Source organism: Brassica napus, chromosome A4 (genome assembly GCF_020379485.1).
Source record: "Brassica napus cultivar Da-Ae chromosome A4, Da-Ae, whole genome shotgun sequence".
NCBI lineage: Eukaryota > Viridiplantae > Streptophyta > Magnoliopsida > Brassicales > Brassicaceae > Brassica > Brassica napus.
Window position 1 is genome coordinate 704,181 of NC_063437.1, and position 10,874 is coordinate 715,054.

General features: G+C 39.6%; 3 protein-coding genes across 3 annotated transcripts; 1 reads left to right on the forward strand and 2 right to left on the reverse strand.

Moving 5' to 3' along the window:
* Positions 1-853: 853 nt before the first annotated feature.
* LOC106445002 (UPF0187 protein At3g61320, chloroplastic) lies at positions 854-2,994 on the reverse strand. The gene is made up of 4 exons (XM_013886475.2): positions 2,234-2,994; positions 1,579-1,746; positions 1,292-1,498; positions 854-1,224 (listed from the first exon to the last, which is right to left on the reverse strand). Exons 1-4 carry the CDS (start codon positions 2,879-2,881, stop codon positions 1,048-1,050), a joined length of 1,200 nt encoding a protein of 399 aa, XP_013741929.1. The 5' UTR covers positions 2,882-2,994; the 3' UTR covers positions 854-1,047.
* A 1,573-nt stretch (positions 2,995-4,567) lies between these two features.
* On the forward strand, positions 4,568-6,689 carry LOC106445006 (AT-hook motif nuclear-localized protein 11-like). The gene is made up of 6 exons (XM_013886481.3): positions 4,568-4,769; positions 4,811-5,403; positions 5,662-5,729; positions 5,821-5,952; positions 6,038-6,199; positions 6,280-6,689. Exons 2-6 carry the CDS (start codon positions 4,989-4,991, stop codon positions 6,508-6,510), a joined length of 1,008 nt encoding a protein of 335 aa, XP_013741935.2. The 5' UTR covers positions 4,568-4,769; positions 4,811-4,988; the 3' UTR covers positions 6,511-6,689.
* LOC106445004 (FT-interacting protein 7-like) lies at positions 6,682-10,032 on the reverse strand. Its single transcript, XM_013886478.3, has one exon. It carries the CDS (start codon positions 9,718-9,720, stop codon positions 6,682-6,684), a length of 3,039 nt encoding a protein of 1,012 aa, XP_013741932.2. The 5' UTR covers positions 9,721-10,032.
* Between the last annotated feature and the right edge of the window lie 842 nt (positions 10,033-10,874).

Sequence of the window (10,874 nt, forward strand, 5' to 3'; positions counted from 1 at the left end):
GTGGGTAAGCTGACGTGGACAAAGAAATTGAGCGAAGGAAACACTCTAACTGGTTCAGAAGCTTTGCCGTTTCTTGATGATGTTAGAGCTTTTTTACCACGAGATGGTAAAACGAGGAGTTAAACCAAACTATGTTAGTTACGGAATTAGAATCGATGGGTTTTGTAAAAAACGTAACTTTGGGGAAGCTTTGAAGAGATGATTACAGATAACTCACTACTTTGATCCATGGAGCTAGGAGTAAGTTGAAAGCACGCCAGCTGTTCGACGAAATTCCTGAGAGAGAATTGGCACTTGATTGCGGAGCTTATAACGCTTTCATGAGTTAGACGTGAGTGGTGCGATCCAGGTGATGGAGGAGGAGATGGAAGAGAAAGGGATTGAGGCTGATAGTGTGACTTTCCACTCCATGTTTATTGGAATGATGAAATGTAGAGAGTTTGGGTTTGATAGGGTTTGTGAGCTTTACTGCAAAATGAAGCTGTTCTGTCAGAAGGGTGAAGTTAATTTAGGACTAGACCTGTGGAGGTATATGGTGGAGAAAGGGTATTGCCCTCGTGGCCACGTGTTGGACCTTCTTACAACTGCATTGTGTGCAAGAAGAAGAGCTGTGTGTGTGAGTGCACTAGTCTTTAGAATGTTAGAGATCTCCTTATCAAGCAATGGCGAATTGGAGAAACTAGAGGAACTTAAAAGGAAGACACAGAAACTGCATAGCTTTTTGCCGCCTCCTGGAACACAGCTAATTTAAAAGGTAACTTCAATAGTTGTAATCGATTCATGTTTGCAAGCTAATTAGTATGTCCAAGTTGTATACAAATATACAACAGAATATTAACTATATTGAACAATCTGAAACCAAACTATTAACTTATTATATGTAGAATCTGTATGCATAATATATACAAACATTAAGGAAAAGAGGTCCCTAGCAACTCGTATAACGTGTTTCTATACAATATGTATATTATCAAAGCTAACCTAAGCCATCACATATTCCAAACTCCTCTTTAAGGAAGACAAAATCTATGCCAACCATTTGGAAAATCAAGATCTATGCCGACCATTTGGTGAGTGCTTGAACTCATGGAGCTTTATCTTTGCCATGATCCGGTTACGTATGATTGTCTCAGATTTAACAGCTTCTTGGATGTTACTATGCACAAGATCACAAAGCTCGTCTAAGGCCAACATAGGAAAGGGCTCTTCTATAAGTACACCCACCTGCACAGTTTTGATTTGGTTAGTTAAGAAGATTTCAAGCAAAAGAGGATGAAATAGAGAAACCTACTTCTTCTATGCAGAAGAGAGAAGCAGCACTGATGAAAGTAGCAGGAACAACAATCCAATGACACTCATCCCAGAGAATGATTGGGAGAGTCAGATGCCAAAAGACTAAAAACCTCGAGGTCAAGCGTGTGTAAGAGAGAGGAATCGGAATGCCCATTAGCTGTTCACACACTCCAATACCTTCATGTAAATGCAACATCTTTGATTCCTGCAGCGACACAACGAAACATATGTTTGGTGCCAAAATGGTTTCAAGAATCATAGCAAAAATGGTTTCAAGAAAGCTACCAGCAAATCTCTCTTTGTATCGTCTAGTTTCAGCAGCTGAAGGCTCTGAGAAATGAACTCTATTACACAACGTGGACGATGCTTAGACTCAAGAATCAGAGACAAGTCATCTGCTTCTATCAAGTTCCGGAGATCTCTTGCAATATCTGAACCATAAATCACATGACACTGCAGCAGAAACTTTTATTACACCAGCACACAAACCAAAGCCAATATTAAGACCATGGTTTTTAATTTTTTTTTTTTTGTCATCAGGACCATGGTTTTAAAAATCGGCCTAGATGATAACTTTATAGTGGAAACGATTTTCTTAAAGTTTGATTTATACGACTCAATTGGTTTAAATTTTATAAATCGGTTAAAATCGATCTAGACTAGAAATCTATTAAATTAAGCAATGATATTAGAACAAATTCACAAGTTTGTCTAACTTTTTTTATTTTGTAGATATAATTTTGATAATTCATCTGAATAAATTTATAATTAAATCCAAAACCTAAAATATATATAATTGTAATATATAATTATATATACATAATTAGTCAACAATTTGTTAAAGCCCCCGACTTATCTATATAGTCCCTAATCTTCTACAAAACGTCTAGTTACCATCTAGCAATTTTTGAATATTGGTTAAGACACAACTGATAATCACCTTAAGAGCCACAGGGAAAGCTGCAATGTAACGAAGAAGCAAGTCCTTAATAACCAACTCATCACCAGACCCATCAACAGAACAAATCACTTGCCTAGCCAAATCATCAGTTCCAGCAATGATCCTCACCCAAGCTTTCCTCCCTTCCTCGTACCTAGAATACGAAGCTTCCGTGCGGAACACGAGAAGCAGCGCCAAAGCAGGAGCCGTGAGCTGATACGGCAGAGAGGAGGATCTCAGAATGGGGAAGATCCCAGGGAGCCACTCCAAGGCCACGGCGGAGTTGTAGCTTGCTATGACGACGGCCACCGATGTGAAGAAGAAGACGGGAGGGATGAGAGAGAGTATGACGCGGGAAGAGAAGGAGGAGACCAAGTGACGCACGTGGCGGAGAGAGCTTCTGTGTTCGACCCATTTCTCGTGTGTGTAGAGAGTTCGTTTCTGCTGCATCCCGCGCTCTTTGATCTCGTCTGCCCAGTCAGGGACCGCTCTGAGGAGGGAGATGAGGTTCTCGGTTAGTGTTTTGGCGCCTGGTTCGGGGCCGGAGGAGACGCGTGGAGGCTTGAGATGGAGGGTTTTGCGGGGACAGGTGGAGAATATAGGGAACCGTGACTCGCAAGAAAGGGATAGATTCATGGCTTGGTACATTAGGGGTTTAGGGTTTGGTGGAGATTGGGATGATACAGAGGAAGAGTGATGAAAAGGAGACGTGAGGTGCGTGAGGAGAGAGGTGAACTAGTGATAGGAAACAAAAGTAGTTGAAACTGTTGATCAAGGATTGTTTACGTTCCCCGTTAAACGACGGCGTTTTGAAGCTTATTGGGCCTTAGTGTCATAACGCAGGCCTGTTCTAGTCCACGAGGTTTCTAGGAGATGGTGTCGTTTAGAGAGAATGAATATGCGACTATAATTAATCCAAGAGTATATGAAGACTGAATAGTTTTTGATACCAGGGTCTGTTTAATTTCTCTAGATTTGTTTTGGTTATGTACCTAGGAAAAGTGAAACATTTTCATATCAACTCTAAATTCATATAATAAAATTTGAAGAAAAAAAATTACTCGATATGGAGTACGGAAAAATAAAAAGATAAGATTATTCTTTTTACCAAACATCTGCGGTACAATCATACGATCTTATAATAAGAATAAAAGATATTTTTCGATCAATTTCTTCACCCTTCATTTTTCGAGAATCAGAAAAAGACTTTTTCAAGTGGACTAGTGACTGGAGTGAAGTCATAACAAGGTAACCGTACTGGAAGATCCGGAAGATCCGGTTGGATCATCTCTTTTTCAGAGAGAGCTAATGCTTTCTGGATATTTAGGTTTGACTTAGCTTCAAACCCAAAGTCCATGAGCTTATTATCCTAGGTCGGAACAAGTTGATAAAATCCTCTTTTACGCCTCTGCTGCCACACTTAAGAAATAATTAATATAAACACAAGTCTACAAATTTTTATTAAATGTTTATAAAATTATATTGCATATAACCTCTAAAATCTCAGGACCTACAATGTTAAGTCGTAGTAATTAGAGTAAAAGTAAAAGTTAACTTTCAGCAGCTCCACCTGCTCAAACAATGGAGCTTGACAAATGGTAAAGCATATATCTTTGTCACACATGAAACACATAATTGCTCAAAAACCACACCACACCATTAATTTGTTGTTCCATTAACGTTTGATGGCTTGAATGTATGGCTCTTCTACCTTAATCTTTATAGGTTTAAGCTTATGGAATCTGTTTTGTTTGATATTCACATGAGCTATCAAGTTCAGATTATATATTGTCTGATAAATTCTTGGGTCAAAGAAATTTTTAAAATTTTGGTGGGACAAGAACATTAACTACTTGGTATATCACACAAAGGCAGTTTTAAACTTTTAATTCATGTTATTCACAGTTCTCTTAATGAATGTATAGTAACAGTCTCAAGTACTTATGGTCAACTATATAGTTCAAATCTAATGGTTTGATAAATTTGAAAGCTTTGCCAGTTTAGATCATCATCATCATTCATCAGTACTCAGTAGCTATGAAGTGGAAGCCAGAGAGGAACAAGAATTGACTACATCACATCACTTACTCTCACTCTCCATCTCTTGAGCGTGAGCTTCAGTCTCTCATGCTTAGTTTGACACACGCGCCCCTATCAATAGCTTTGAAATAAGCCACACATACGCCTATGAATTGCTAGATGCTAGAAAGAAGTCTATAAGAGAGAGAGATAGAGAGCGCTTACAGTCAAAGTCTGACATCAAAATCTTTGAAATTTCGAATTTGAATTTCCAAAGAAAAATAATCTCATTATGTACAGTAAATGCTTTCAATTTAGCAGGAAGGGATCTGATTGATAGTTTTTTGTTTTCTTCTGTTTCCCCCTCTGTCACTCCACTATAGCAAAAAAAAAAAGAAAAGCGACATCACATTACATATTAAAAAAAAAAACTTAGAATGAGAAAAAAGAAAACCATTTCTTCACCATTGTTGATGGAGTGAGAAACCTCCTTCCCATCTCATTTCTTGTTTCTCTTCAAAGAATGATTTTTTTTCTTTCTTCTTGATACTAAAGCTACACAACCCAATAAGGTCAAATGAATTTGTAGGTTGCATGTTAACTTACCCTTCAAGTCTACATCTTTTATCAACCCTTTAGATTCTCTCTTTTGTTCTTATCCTTTCACATAAAGAATAGAAAAAAAAATCAGATCTTTCCTTCTGCTTTTCCACAAAGTTGGAACCTTTGAGAAGCTATGGATCGAAGAGAAGCAATGGGCTCTTACTACATCCAGAGAGGCATGCCTGGTCCTGGCCCTCCTCCTCCTCCTTCGCAAACTCAACAGCCATTTCAGGGGTCACAAGGGTTTCACCATTTCTCCAACCCCAATTACCAGACTCAAGGAGGCGGCTCCACTGGGTTCGTGTCTCCTCCTTTGCAAATGGAGTCTTCTCCGGTTGATTCTTCAGCGGTGGCTCCTCCTCCTCCTCCTACTTCCGGTGAGACGTCTCTGAAGAGGAAGAGAGGGAGGCCAAGGAAATACGGACAAGACGGTTCTGTTTCCTTGGCATTGTCTCCTTCAGTGGGCTCCTCCATGTCTCCAAACTCGAACAAACGTGGTCGTGGTAGACCTCCTGGCTCCGGCAAGAAGCCTAGACTTGCTTCCATCGGTAATAACCCCTCTCTCTTCAGTTATGGAGATTGACTCTGTATACTGTAGAAAGTTTTGAGCTTTATAGTTTATGAGCACTTTGCTGGATAGCTTAATGACTTATTATTAATTAATTAAAGCTTTAATTTTTTTTTAAATGTCAAGTGTGGTTTTTTCGAATTCAATATTATAATCTTTTATTACAAGACCCCTCTCTTAAGTTATATGTTAACTAAAGTTTGTGTCCTGATGTGATTTTTTTTTTTTGTTCTGTAAGGTGACTTGATGCCTTCATCGTCAGGGATAAGCTTCACGCCGCACGTAATCGTAGTTTCAGTTGGTGAAGTATGTCTTCTTCCTCTAGTCTCAATCTTTCAACACTACTCATCTTCTTTTATGTTTCTTGAGATGGTCTTTTTTTTTTGTTGTTTCTCAGGACATAGCATCAAAAGTACTGTCTTTTTCTCAGCAAGGTCCAAGAGCTATCTGTGTATTATCCGTTATTGGTGCAGTCTCTACTGCAACTCTTATTCAACCAGCACCGTCCCATGGAGCTATAACCTACGAGGTTTGTTATTATTATTATTATTATTAGTATCCTCAATGCTCTAGAAGATTACTCATGCTGGTGTTGTATAACCTATGATCTATAGGGCCGTTTCGAGCTCGTATCTCTATCACTTTCTTATCTGAACTCAAATGACAATGACTACTCAAACCGCACTGGAAACCTAGCGGTCTCACTCGCTAGCTCTGATGGTCGTGTCATTGGTGGTGGAATTGGTGGGCCTCTAATAGCAGCAAGCCATGTTCAGGTAAAAGCTGCTTTGTAAAGCTTCTTTAGAGATTCATTTTTTTTTTTAAATAAAACTTGTGTGTTGTGCCTCCTTAATAGGTTATCGTTGGAAGCTTCCTTTGGGCAGTTCCTAAAGGGAAGATTAAAAAACGAGATGAAGATGTCCAGGACACTGATGCTTTGGAGAACAACAATGACAACACGGCAGCACCAGCGTCGCCTCCTGTTCCTCAGAGCCTTGTTCAGACTCCTGTAGGCATGTGGTCAACCGGTTCGAGATCGATGGATATGCATCACGCTCATATGGACATTGATCTAATGCGCGGATGATGATGATTCATGTGTGTATATAAATAACCATTGAAAATCTAGGAGAAGAAGACTTTAAGCTAACCTCTCTTAGAGAATTGTCTTTTGGTTTTATGCCTAGGAAACAAAAGACTTGTAGTGATTTTTCAGAACTCATGTGTGTTTGGTTTCATATTATATGTTTATTGCATTCTACAACATACAGTCTGTTTTAGCAGGAAGTCTTTTAAAGAAGTTAACCAGACCGGGAGGTGTCTTTCGCCTGAGTCTTGGATGTCTCATGATGTATAACCCAGCGAGAAGAACAAAAACCTTAAAGGGGACAACATACAAAATCACAGAAGAAACCAAACATACCACCATGAAGATGGACGTTGCTCTTGGATCTCTCCAGCTTAACAGAGCTTGAACTCTCTCTCCTTGACCAGCTATATCTCCCACGAGCGTCTGAGCTCTACCAGCTATACTCCTCAACCGCTCGTACCGCATTTTAACAACCCCCGGGTCTTGAGAAGAGAATGGAAACGTGTCGAACTCTTCGGTAAGCTCTTCCGGGTGAACATTGTCTGCAAATGAGAGGCTCGTGTCCATGTGTTGCGGCTGTCTCGGACGCAGTCTGTAGTTCCATACACCGAGCATGAATAACCAAAGAGATATTATCGGAAGAATCATCTCTGGCAAACACACAAACGCTAAGTAGAGTACATGAACCGCTGTAGACGCTACCGGTTTCTTCCATGTGCAGATATCTTGAAACCATTCTCCGGTACCGAGTAAACCGGAGAAAACCGATCTCAACCGGTAGAGATTCGCTCTGCTTTTCCGAATGCTCCAGAAATGAGAGTTCAAATCGGTTATGTACTCTATCACTTCTTTCCTAAGTGGTGGCTCGGCTCTGCTTAGCCGAGCCGCCACTAGGTTAACCGCGTGCTCCCTGAGAATCTCCTGCTGCACGACTTTCAACGGTCTTACGTAATGCATTTTGGGAAGAAGTGGTTTCCAGTAATGGAGAAGCATCTGAAACATAGAAGTACATGTAAACCGAATCGCCAAATGCAGTTCACCCATGTTCTTGACCCCAGAAGGTCGAAGTACGAGAAGCGGGTGCGAGTTAGTGTAGAGTCTTCCTGATTCGAGAGTCGAGATTCTAACTCTAACTTTCCCTATCTTCCCATCTTTGATGTTACCACCATTGGTCCCATTGTTATCAAAGACACCAATTGTTATCACAGTTGCTGGCTCGTAAACCTCCCATGTGTACTGCTCGTTGAACCGCGGGTTTAAAGAGTTCATAACGGTCCGTGTCCTGACCCATTTGGTACCATACTTGGCAACACAATAAGCATCGACCGTCTCTTTCTTCCCGTCTCGGCTCAGACTCAAACCTTCAGCTCCTAAGATCCCTAACTCAAGAACACCAACCGACTGCTCATGTCGGTTCCGTACCTCCTTCATCGACGGTCTAAAGTCGCTGCTGTTGTAAGTAGACTCATCAAGAACGTGATAGCCTCCTTCTAAACAAACATTCAGAAGAATCCTAGTCGTTGCAAATCTAACTCTCGTCTGTCTCTCCAACGCAAGACTAAACCAACGGTTTGGTACTATCCGGTTATCATCAACCCGTGTTTCTATTTCATCAAACCGTATCTTAGCCGTTCCCAGCGTTTCCTCTCGGTCTTGGATTGAGATTTCAAGATCTTCAAACGGTTCAGCCGCCACAAATGTAAACTCTTCGTTCCACTTCGGGTTAAGCGATTGACCCGGTTTGGTACGAACCATCTGGCTACCTAACTTGATATTCACGTACGGATTTGGTGGAAACCGAGTCCGGTCTGGTTTGATAACCAAATCTTGTGCCTCAATAACGTTAACGCGAAGGTACCATAGCCTTGGAGAATGATAGACTTTAGAATACACACTTGATTTGTTTACAGCGTTTAAAGCGTCCGAGTACGTCGCGTCTGAGAATGCTTCGTCGGCTTGTGTACCGAACCAAACAGATAACATAACCTCGCCTCCTCTCTCGTGGTTGACTATGTACCATTGTGGAGCTATAGGACTGTCTGTTGCAACACGTGTCGGGATCTCGTTGAGATCAAACCGGATGGAACCGACGAATTTGTCTTTCATGACGGCTTTGTCCATGACGATGACGTCGACAAAGTTTGCTTGTTGGTCTGATTTGGTGAAAGCAAAGACTTCGTTCCAAACCGGGTTCTTGTTCTTCTCGAATTGTGTGGTTGTCGCCGTGAAATTTCCTAGTTTGACTTCAACGTAAGGATCTAGACTTCCGGTTGGATCCATTGTCGGAAGATTACGTGCTTTCACGATCTTGACGAAGAGATACTCCATTGGCTCGACAAGATCATGAGCGGTGATGGTAGTTCGTGCTCGTACGCCTCCTCCAAGAACCGGTGAACCATATTTGACCGGTTGAAATGGAGCAGCTTCCATAACCGGTGGCTGTTGAGGAAAAAGCGTTTGCGGTTGAGGAGATAGCGTTTGCGGTTTAGACGGTTGAGGAGATAGCATTTGCTGTTGAGTAGATAGCGTATGCGGTTGAAGCGGTTGAGGAGATAGCATTTGCTGTTGAGGAGATAGTGTTTGCAGTTGAGGCGGTTGAGGAGATAGCATTTGCTGTTGACGAGATAGTGTTTGCGGTTGAGAAAATAGCGTTTGCGGTTGAGGCGGTTGAGGAGATAGTGTTTGCGGTTGAGGCGGTTCCTGAGTTTTTCGGAGCCTAGGTTTAGTCTTCTCTGACGCGGGGATGTTGTGCAAACTGTGACTTGTGTTAGAAGCAAGCTTCTTTCTAGGGTTTGGAGTCGGTATCTTGACCGAGGGGTTATCAGTTACAAACACCTTGAGAGTGAGCTCGCCTCTAACGGTGGATCCGAAAGAGAAGACGCTCCATTTCTCTTTCTCAAGAGGGTAATGCAGCCCGACAGCTTCAGAGTAGGGCACAAACGCAGTTCCAAGGATTCGTATCTTACCAAGACAAGATGTCGTTACGTTGCTGGTTTTGTTGTAAACGTAAGCCTCAAGAACCAGGTTCGATAGATCCTCTGTGTCGGAGATGTTGAAGGAGAACCTCTCGTTCCAAACAGGACTCGAGTCGTCGAGCTTTGTCGTGGTTTTGACTTTCTGATCGTCGAATCGTAGCTCCACAAAGGAGTTAACACCATCTCCGAGCCTTGCGCTTATGACCTCAACACCAAGTTTTAAGTTACTCATTTGATTTTACACAATAGAAAGAGATTTAGTTTTTTTTTTCTCATGAGAGACAGATCAGAGATGTTGAAAGCTTCTTCAAGACTTTGTGAGGTCGTGGGGACTTGTATATCAAGGCAACTAGGCTAATGTTTTTTTTTTTCTGGTGGAAACTATTGGTGTTAATTAAACGTTGACCGTGTTTAATTAAAGACTAAGCAACGCGCTTATCTGTTATTACTGATTAATCATGACTCCTCCAATCATGACCTTTGTCTTAAATCCCTTATATATTAATCGAGGAACATTTGAAAAGATGTAACCTCAATTTTGTATTAATTAAAAGAGGCCCCAATGCATAGGTGGCACTCAATTAGGTAGTCAATTACATTCAATTGAAAAATAAGTAGGTCCACATTCGATTTTTATATGTTGTTAGATACATAAGTTGGTCAAACTATATGATATAATGATATGATATGATATTTTCTTTCCTTAAATAAAACCTACGGAATTACCATAAATGACTAATATATATATGACAATTAATGAGTTTAATAATAAAGATTTGATAACAATGTATATCTCCTCCATCATTTTTTGTTTAATTTTATATTATTAAAATAAATTAAACAATCAAATTAGCTATAAAAATAAAATTTAGATTTTTTCGTATATGTCATATTTTGAATTTTTAAAAACGACAATAAATGACTAAAACTATTAAAATTATTATGTTAAAAATTAATGATCAATGGTTTAACATTTTTATTATAAGAAGATACACATGATTTTAAAACCATATGAGTAAAAAATATCATTTAATAATAAAATAAATATACACTATATACCATAAGATTACATAAATATTTTAATATTAAAACTTTCAATGAATTTTCAAGAACATTTATAAATTATAAACTTATTAAAGATTTCAGATTGAAAATTTTGTTATCGATGATTTAAATATTTTGTTATAAAACGATATGAACGATCATAGAACCGTATGATTATAAATTCTTATTTAATAAATAACTATACAAAATATACTATTCCTAGAAAAATAGGTTGGTCCATCTTAACTTATATTACACTTTTTATTAAACTAACTACCGAATTGATAAATAACGTACCAAAAATTGTTTTGCACTTTCCTTAAATAAAAACTACGATACCTA

What these genes read in the sequence shown, in the direction of transcription:
- LOC106445002 (XM_013886475.2), bottom strand. Translation starts at nt 2,881, where the DNA reads ATGTACCAAGCCATGAATCTATCCCTTTCTTGCGAGTCACGGTTCCCT. An exon ending in ATACAAAGAGAGATTTGCTG is followed by an intron (nt 1,499 to 1,578) that starts GTAGCTTTCTTG and finishes GTGTCGCTGCAG; the next exon opens with GAATCAAAGATGTTGCATTT. An exon ending in CTCTCTTCTGCATAGAAGAA is followed by an intron (nt 1,225 to 1,291) that starts GTAGGTTTCTCT and finishes AAAACTGTGCAG; the next exon opens with GTGGGTGTACTTATAGAAGA.
- LOC106445006 (XM_013886481.3), top strand. Translation starts at nt 4,989, where the DNA reads ATGGATCGAAGAGAAGCAATGGGCTCTTACTACATCCAGAGAGGCATG. An exon ending in TCGTAGTTTCAGTTGGTGAA is followed by an intron (nt 5,730 to 5,820) that starts GTATGTCTTCTT and finishes GTTGTTTCTCAG; the next exon opens with GACATAGCATCAAAAGTACT. An exon ending in ATGGAGCTATAACCTACGAG is followed by an intron (nt 5,953 to 6,037) that starts GTTTGTTATTAT and finishes TATGATCTATAG; the next exon opens with GGCCGTTTCGAGCTCGTATC.
- LOC106445004 (XM_013886478.3), bottom strand. Translation starts at nt 9,720, where the DNA reads ATGAGTAACTTAAAACTTGGTGTTGAGGTCATAAGCGCAAGGCTCGGA.